General features: G+C 54.3%; 1 protein-coding gene across 1 annotated transcript; it reads left to right on the top strand.

Annotated features, from left to right (window-relative positions):
- Positions 1–4,828: 4,828 nt before the first annotated feature.
- IZUMO1R (IZUMO1 receptor, JUNO) lies at positions 4,829–9,000 on the top strand. Its single transcript, XM_044260702.1, has 5 exons — positions 4,829–5,086; positions 6,237–6,402; positions 7,080–7,268; positions 7,697–7,829; positions 7,960–9,000. The coding sequence occupies exons 2-5, from the start codon at positions 6,262–6,264 to the stop codon at positions 8,310–8,312; spliced, it is 816 nt and encodes a 271-aa protein (XP_044116637.1). The 5' UTR covers positions 4,829–5,086; positions 6,237–6,261; the 3' UTR covers positions 8,313–9,000.
- The last annotated feature ends 299 nt before the right edge of the window (positions 9,001–9,299 follow it).

Genomic DNA, 9,299 nt, shown 5'->3' with positions numbered 1-9,299 from the left:
GAATGGCAGTGGTCAGTAAATGAATGTCAGGTGACACACAGAAGCCACAACGAACACACACAGGTCTTTTAAGAAGCAAGTCTGGGAAGGAGAGTGAGGCAGGTTTGTAGCTGGAGAAAAACTCCTAGTCAAGAGATATTTGGGGGGAGGGATGTTGGGAGGACTGAAAGAGAAAATGGACTGATCTCAGCTGCACATTGTCAAATGGCCCACAAACCTCGGTTACTTATTAACGCCGTCTCCCAGACACTCAGTAGCAGCCTGGTTTGAATGTCACAATGAGACACTGGCAACGGGGCAACTGTGTTGAAGAGAGAAGAATCTAGTAGCCTGAGAAGAACAAGAAGAGACTAAAGACATTTGTTCTTTGTGACCTGCCTTTTTCCTGTCTCTGGTTTTCAGCTCATCTCCTTCCTGTAGGACCTTGATGTTTTTCTCTCTCTCTCTACCTACTTGGACTCTCTTCAACACCTGACAGGCTTCACACTCCTTTCCTTTGTTATGACTAGACCGAAAAAGTGGTCTCTTCAAGGAGGTGATGAAAGGCTCCAGCATTCACAGAAATCACCAGAAACTGAAGACAATCCCATGTAAGAGTCTGAGAGTGAGAGAGAAAATCGAAGGGTGAGGGAAGGCGGAGTGGAAAAGGAGGGAGACAGAGAGGAGGAGGGTGAGGAGAGAGAACGAGAACAGAAAATGAGAGGTAATTTTAAACTCGAGGCAGGAAGCATAGGTGGGGATGGAATAAAGGGTAGGAAGGAAGGCAGAGGGGTAAGGAGAGGGACTAGGTCAGGTTAAACTAAAGAAGCAGGTGGATTAAAAATTGTATAAGAAATACAGTTTTAGGGACGCCTGGGTGGCTCAGTTGGTTAAGCAGCTGCCTTCGGCTCAGGTCATGATCCCAGAGTCCTGGAATCGAGTCCCACATGGGCTCCTTGCTTGGCGGGGAGCCTGCTTCTCCCTCTGCCTCTGCCTGCCTCTCTGTCTGCCTGTGCTCCCTCTCTCTCTCTCTCCCTCTCTCTCTGACAAATAAATAAATAAAATCTTTAAAAAAAAAAAAAAGAAAGAAAGAAATACAGTTTTAGGGGCACCTGGGTAGCTCAGTCAGTTAAGCATCCTGCTCTTGGTTCAGCTCATGTTGTGATCTCAGGATCATGAGATTGAGTCCCAGGTCGGGCTCTGCACTCAGTGGGGAGTCTATGCTGGAGATTCTCTCCCTCAGCAACCCACCATGTGCTTGTGGGCACGGATGGGCGGGCATGTGAGTGTGCGCATGTTCAATCTCTCTCAAATAAAGATTACAGAAAAAAAGAGAAACACAGTTGTAATCTACTCAGGTATTTTCTTTTTTTCTTTTTTTTTTTTTAAAGATTTTATTTATTTATTTGACAGACAGAGATCACAGGTAGGCAGAGAAGCAAGGGAAGCAGGCCCCCTGCTGAGCAGAGAGCCCGATGCGGGACTCAATCCCAGGACCCCGAGATCATGACCTGAGCCGAAGGCAGCGGCTTAACCCACTGAGCCACCCAGGAGCCCATCTACTCAGGTATTTTCTGCTTGATTACTCAACAAACGTGTATTGACTAGCCATTCTGGGTTAGGCACTGTGTTTGGTGCCTGGCCGGAGCTGCAAGCAGGCATTCACAATGACGGGCGGTAAAATCCACAACAGGGGCCGGCATGAGAGAACAGCTCACCAGTCCTGGTGGGGGCCACACACATCCCCTGAGAAGCCATCCATCCTCAGAGCTGAGGGATCCGTAGGAGGTAGCAGCCTCAGAGTGTGAGCTTGGAGGGAAGGGCCCGGCAGAGCGACAGCACAGGGTGGTCTCAATGTCAGTGTGAGGAGGGCCTGGTGAAAGCTGTAAAGCACAAGAGAACAGCACAGAAAGGAAACAGGGTCCTTGGGACGGGTTGAGAATTTGGGACTTATGTTAAATCTGGAAGGCTTTTAAACATGAAAGTATCTTACCCACCTTTAACCTTTTAAAAAGATCCATCTGAAGGGGGTAATTAAAAAACACGTGGAGGCAAATATTGAACTTGGTTAATGATAAGGATACACAAATTACTTAAGAGGAAGCATACTGAGATCTGTGATTTACTTGGAAGTGCATGATGGAAAAGCAGCCCGGTGGGTAACTAGAAGGCTGGAAGAATGGCTGGACGTGGGACAATGAAAATACAATACAATGGTAATGGTAAAATCAAAGTGATGGGGATACAGGTGTTCGTTGTACAACTCCCTCAACTTTCCTTATTTTTGAAAATGTTGATAATAAAATACGGGGAAATTTAGATCATTCTGGCTGATTGTAGAACATTCTAGAAAGGGGAATAGGAGCCAGTGAGGAGGTGGTTGCTATAACTAAGGCAAGAGGTAGTCATGGCCCCGGAAACTGGGGAGAGACAGGGAGAGAAAAGTTCGAATTCAAGAGCTATTTCAGAAGTTACATCAGCGATTTAGTGATGGACTGACTGTGGCAGGAAGGCAGGCTAGGGATAAACAACAAACCAGTTAAGAGTTGAGCAAGGATGGCCAATAGATTTTGGGGTGAAAAGGAGGACCCCTAACACCCATGAAGAACTGAGTCACCAGTGTCCCCCTTCAACTGGCCTCCGACCTCGGGTGCCCGCCAGGAGATTCCTGACACGAATCCTTTGCCTTCTTAGTCTGCTCTGGAACTCGTGGGGGATCTCAGTGGGCCACAGCACCTCAGCACCTCGCGAGCAAGGGGGAGAGTCAGCGGGGAGAGTCTGAGAGTGGTTACTTCCCTGCTGGGGCTGGGCTGCTCCCTCCCACCTCCCCCTCCCCTCAGCCCTCTCCCAGCGCTGCTGCTGCTATAGCTCTGCTCGCTGCAGTTCAAGTGTTTTGTTTTCTCAGAAGGAAAGCGTCTGAGGTCAGCAGCTTTGAATGTCTTCTTCAACCACAGCCAGCTGTAATTTATCAGCTTTCAGTTACAAAACAGATTTCTTGGGACGACTCAATCACAATAAAACAAAAATGAGGTTTCCTCCAGGCCTGCAAACTGCCTCTTTGCTAGAGCAGCTGTTGGCCTGATGGTTCTGGGAGAGGAATCCCTCCCACCTCCCCCCAACCCTCCCACTCCCGCTATGGCCCCAAGCCCAGCACCTGTGAGGAGTGTCATTTCAGCTCATTACCTACCAGCCTTGTCCTAGAGACTGTCAGCAAGCCCCTCCCTCTCCTTCCCTCCTTGTGAAGGAGGGTTATCAGAGGACCTGTTTTCCATTCCCATAATTACTTCTGGGCTTCACTGCTGGATTCTTGTCGCTGTCACATCCACAGCCTTGAGAGGCTTAGGAGCTTTGTGTTTGTGAGGATTTGAACAGGGCTGGCCTGCCTGCTCTTCCTGCCCCCAGGGATGCCCTTGGAGAAAGACCCATGCCACAGAAATGCAGGGACTGTGTGGTTATCAGACCCTAAAAGGGGAGACTCCGAACTCTTACTTAAGGACACGGGAGGCTGGGGGCACCTGGGTAGCTCAGTCGGTAAAGCGTCTGCCTTGGGCTCGGGTCAGGATCTTAGGGTCCTGGGATTGAGCTCTGCGTGGGGCTCCTAGCTCAGAGGGGAGCCTGCTTTTCTCTGCCTCTCCTCCCACTCATTCTCTCAATCTCTCTTTCTCTCAAATAAATCTTTAAAAAAAAAAGAACAAGAAAAAGAAAACAGGAGGCTGGGCCAGTGATCATCACCACTCCCAAATAAAGCTAGACACAGATCTCCCGAAACACCACCTGATTGTGGCATTTGACTTTCTGAAAAACAGACCTCCCTGGAGACCTGGACGGACGAGCATCTGCCTCTCAGTCTTGAAGGGAACCCACTCAGCTGGTCCTTGTGCATCAGATATGAAGCTCTGCCCCTGCCCCCACCTGAGCCTCGGGCTCCCCGCAGTGAAATCAGGGAGGGAGTTCAGGCTCAGGGTTGTTTCTAGGGGTGAGTCAGACCCCGTGGCGAAGGTGCCAGCCCAGCGTCTGGGTCCTTCGTGGCGCTTGGCACATGGCGCTGCGGAGAACTCCATTTTCCGCGGTGATGACCGACTCATGTCTCCACATTAGCCTCGTAGCTGAGCAACCCAGGGTGGGCTCTGTGTGCTTCAAGTATAAAAGTGCTCTTATTGTTTTAGTTTCCTGGCTACCGGTACCACTTCAGTCACTTGGGCTGCTTGTCCCTTGGAGAGGGGACTTGTTTTAGGAAACGCGCAAGGAGAGGGGCTCCTTTTCCAGAGTTCCCATCACCTTTGGGCCTCTCCCAAGAGTCCTGATCGAGACTGCCAGCCTCTCTTGGTTGAGGACTTCCTTGTGAACACGTACACGGCCGAGGGCGCTGCAGAATACTTCACAGGACAAGGGTCTCTGCATGCTCAGGGAGGCCGTTCAGTGGGCTTGCAGCGGGGAGGGGGCTTTCTTGACTTTGTTGGATTGGGCTTTGGTCACACATTGAAAATCTTGGGTCTCCAAGGCCCTGTTTTATATGCAGGCACCAGCAGGAACCCTGGTGCCTGCAAAAGCTGACTGAGGTCGCTCACTGTCACTCAAGCCACCGGGTGGTGCCATCCCAGGTGTCTGAGCCCACAAAGGGCCAGGTGGAGCTGCAGGCAGAAGGGGGGCAGAAGGCAGGGACCCAGAGACAAAGGCTTCCCAGGATAAAGGAAAAGAATTAAAGCCAAAAGACTTACTCTGTGCCAGGCACAACGCCAAGTCCTTTCTGTGAATTTTCTCCTTCATTTCTTTCTCCCAGCCACCCCTATTACGAAACAGCCCTTTATACAGACAGGCAAACTTACAGAGAGTTGGCCACGTTCTCCAGGTCATCCGGCTGGCCAGGAGCAGGGCCAAGAACAAAAGTCAGTAGCTGACCAGAGCCCAGGAGCCTTCCTACTACCGGGTCTCTGCTTTTCTGAGAAAGTGAAAGCCTCGAGCTCCGAGCTCCGTGAGATGGATGCCATTTAAGGGACGCCACCTGGAGCTCTGCGTCTGCACCTGGGCTGTGTGGAGGGGGCCATAAATGGGTGAGATGGCAGCCTCCCGTCTCTGGAAGCAGGAGGGAGCAGCTCCCACTTTGAAAGTAAGTATGCAGAAAGCATGAGAAGAGGCAGCATCTTTCCTCTGTTCCCCTGTTAAACCAGCTTCTTGAAAGATACTGGATGGTCACAGCTGTGCCTGACACTGGAGTGGGGGTAGTGGCAGATTGGCGGGGGGGGGGGGGGGGTTGGGGTCTCCATCCCCAGCCTGTGGGCTGCTGGAAACTCAGGTGAGGCCAGGGGTTTTCAGTTTCACTGTGATGGGTCACAGTGGCCTTTCTGCGAGCGCTGGGGGACTGTGGGAGCCAGGGCTCCCTGGATGGGTAAGGCACTGGGCACTTGACACAGGGTGCTCTTCTGCCTTTCTTCTTTCAGTCTGCTGTTCCCCTCCCTTGCCTTACTACCCAGATCAGAGCTGGAAACACAGTGCTCAGCAAACCCCAAAAAGGGAAGCCAGCCTCCTTGCTCCTGTGCTGAGGAGCAGGCTTTGGATGTGCAAGACAGGCACAGCTGAGTGGGCACGCTTCTGATGGGCTTTTCTCCCCACCCCACCCCCCTCCCACCCCCGAAGTTCCTGCTCAGGAGGGTGGGAGTCAGGTTGGGTCCAGTGTAAGCAGAACCACCACTCCTGGGTGAGAGGGGTGGGTGGGGGAGGGGGGTGAAGGGGAGGACTCCTTTGGAGGGAATGGGTGGGGACCAGTGGCTTGGGGAGGGAGCCCTGCAGGGATGCCTCAGGGAGGCTGCAGTCTGGGCTGGCCATCAATGGCATAAGCACTGCACCTGGCCCACCACCTGGTCCCACTATGCCCTCTGCGCCCTGTAGAATCTGGTTGCTGCATCCGGGATCAAAGCTCTGAATTCCCAGCCCCCGTGTCTTGGCAGGGGGTTGGGGGGTGGAGGGGAGAGGTCTGCCTCCAACGGGGAGGGGCCAGGAAAAGTTCCCAGGCTGGAGCCATTCCACACTGACCCTCACTGGCCTTAGGCCTGGGATCTTCCTGGGAGTCTTTTTAGGTGTCCGGACATCACTGGGAGTGGGTGTCAGAACGCTAAAGTATGTCCTACCTGCCCTGACATTTTTTGATGCCACCTCCGATAGAGGTTCTAAGAGCAGCCAGAGGGTCATGGTCACTTGAGAGAGCCCTGACACCCAACCTCACTCCTTGGGATAGCCTGTCCGGTCTCTCACCCAAGCAGGCGTGGCTCCTGTCTGCCGTCGGCCATGGATCGGTCGTGGCTGCTCCTGTTAGGGCTGTGGACAGTCGCACCACCCACCTGGGCTGGGGACGAGCTGCTCAATGTCTGCATGAACACCAAACACCACAAGCGAGAGCCTGGCCCAGAAGACCAGCTCTACAAAGAGGTACAGAGGCCAGATGTTGCCTGGGGGTGGGGGGGGGTTGCTTTGGCAGCTCAGGGAAGGGACATAAATGCCACAATGGTTTCTGAACCACCACCAACCCTAACTCATGTGGTTCCTTATGCTGGTATTGGGGCCCGAGCCACTGGAGGGACACTATGGCCTTTTGAGATCGTAACTGTTGGGTGCTTCAAAGTTCCCATCTCTGAGCTTCTGGGTCACTTGGGGAACAGGGGCAGGTGGTGATCCAGGAGGCTCAGCACTGGTTTGGCATAAATGCAAACCAGGTCCTCCTCCTCTAGCCTTCCTACCAATAGGCACAGGGGAGACCTAGGACTCTGGCGACCCCTCCCCAAGCCCTAAAGGCAATTGATGGGGGGCAGGGTGGAGTTGTGGAACTGGCATTTCCCTGGGAGCTCTTCTCAGGGCTCCGCATCCCCCTGGGGTTCGTGGGGCTCCTCAGCGGCCCTTCAGGAGGTGACCCCCCGCAAGTCTAGTCTCTAGAGTACTGCAGCAGCCTGCAGCACGGAGATCAGCGTGCAGGGGCCCTTTGGCTGTGAATTTCCGCTTTTCTTCTATATGGGTGCTGCCGACTTGAAGCCATCCCCTTTGCCCAGGCCCTCCTCCTTCTCCCATGTCTTACCAACCCCCATGCCTTCTCCTTCATCTTTGGCCTTCAGTGCAAGCCCTGGCGAGGCAATGCGTGCTGCAGGGCAGACACCAGCCTGAACGCCCACCTGGACCTGCCCTTGCTCTACAACTTCAGCTTGCACCACTGTGGGGTGATGCTGCCAGGCTGTGAGAAGCACTTCCTCCAGGCCATCTGCTTATACCAGTGCTCCCCAAACCTGGGGCCTTGGATCCAGAAGGTCAGGAGGCTGGGCCAGGGGCAGGCAGGAGGCAGGTCCACGCAGTGTGCTGTTACTGAGGACCTGAGCCCCACGCTGCTGGCAGCGCAGGCCGTGCTGTCCCCCTACAGGCAGCGCAGTCAGAGGCCGGGTTGGGACAAAAGCTGGAGAGGCAGCTTCCTCAGGCCCTGGAGAGCAGCATAGTGGGGAAGAGATGAGAGCTGTAGGAGGAGAGCCCCTCTGAGTCCCATTGTGCCAGATGGACGGAGCTTTGTAGCCAGGGCGGAACAGTGGAGCCTCCAAGCCTCCTTGTTCTGGGTAAAGCCCTGCTTATAGACTCCGTAGGAGAATTGGTTCCGAGGGTACCCGGCACAAGTACCCTCGCTTCTACCGATCATCTCCAAGCGATTGCTACTAGCATTCTTGTCACCTGCCATGCCTGTATCCAGCTGGACTCGGGCGGGCCAGGCGAGCGAATTCTGGAGGTGCCCCTGTGCCGGGAGGACTGTGAGCTGTGGTGGGAAGACTGCCGCACGTCTTACACTTGCAAAGCCGACTGGCACGGCTGGGACCGGAGTGAGGGTAAGTGTCGCTCGCTCAGCAGCACCCCCCTCCCCGGGGCAAGTGCAAGCCCCCTCTGCTCCCCAAGGGTGAAGGATGGGGGGATGGGGAGGGGAGGGGGAGCTAAGGCTGTGCCTCCATCCCGCCACAGGCAAGAACCTCTGCCCTGCACAGGCCTTCTGCCACCCTTTCCCCCATTACTTCCCCACCCCGGTTGACCTGTGTGAGAAGATTTGGAGTCACTCCTTCAAGGCGAGCCCTGAGCACCGGAACAGTGGGCAGTGCCTGCAGAAGTGGTTTGATCCTGCTCAGGGCAACCCCAATGTGGCCGTAGCCCACCTCTTTGCCAGCACAGCCCCGTCCCGGGACCACCCCTGCAAGCTCCTGGCCTTCTCTCTGCTCCTGGCGTTCCTATCCCCAGAGCCCCTTCTCCCACCCACATTCCTCCTCTCTTGGGTCCTTCCTTTAAATAGAGCAGCACAGTCTGGGGGCTGGAGACACTGAGGCTTCAGAAGCAGGTGCCAGAGCTGAATACTCAGTTCTAGCCGCCCCCGCCCCCTACCATCCCACTCTGTTCTGTTCTGTCTTCCTCTGCCTGGAAAGCAGCAGAGGCCGGAAGCGCCGACGTGACCTTCTCCCTTTGCCTTTACGGGGCCTCTGTGGACTCCAATGTGGGGCTCCAAGCCCTTCTCGTCCAGGGTGTGCCCACCTCCTTCCAGGACAGAGCTGGCTGTCACCACGGGGCCTCCAATAAAACTATACTTGACCTTCCCCCTCCATGTGACCCACTCTGTCCTAGCCCTACGGTTGGGGAGCCAGTCCACCTGCTGCACTGACATCTCAGACTTGGCTGAGACCTAACTCCTAACAATTAGCTTCTAACACCTCCTGGGGGGAAGACTTTCCACACCCCCTCCCCCCAGCCCCCATAAGCCCTGTGCCATACAGAAGACCCAAAGCTAGGGTAATGACCACCCAGACCACTGGTTTAATCTTGGATACAGGATTAAGTCCCCTCCAATGCTTGAGGCATTTCCTCCTCCTCCTCCTCCTCCTCCTCCTCCTTCTCCTTCTTCTCCTTCTTCTTTTCCAGATTTTATTTATTTGAGAGGTCAAGCGGTGAGAGAGCACTTGACTGGAGGGGGGTGGGGGAGGAGAAGCAAACTTCTGGCTGCTGAGCAGGGACCCCTGACACGGGGCTGGATCCTAGGACTCTGGGATCCTAACCAAAGCCAAAGGTGGACGCTTAACTGAGGGAGCGTCCCAGCTGCCCATTTCCTACTCTTTTAACCCCAGATTCACAACACACAGCTCAGGAATTCCGGAAGCCAGGCTCTATTTCAGTTTTACTGCTTTCTATAGGACTTTTGGCAAGTCCATTGGCCTTCATTAAGACCAAGGCTCCCCACCGCCCCCCACCGAGAGGCATGATGGAGTTGGACTTCATGATTTCTTAACTTACAAAAAGAAAAAGGGAAAAGCCAATGCCAC

The sequence above is a fragment of the Neovison vison genome, chromosome 7 (genome assembly GCF_020171115.1).
Source record: "Neovison vison isolate M4711 chromosome 7, ASM_NN_V1, whole genome shotgun sequence".
In the NCBI taxonomy this organism is placed as follows: Eukaryota; Metazoa; Chordata; class Mammalia; order Carnivora; family Mustelidae; genus Neogale; species Neogale vison.
Note: the sequence above shows the minus strand (reverse complement) of the source record. Positions and strands in the feature narration are given on the sequence as shown.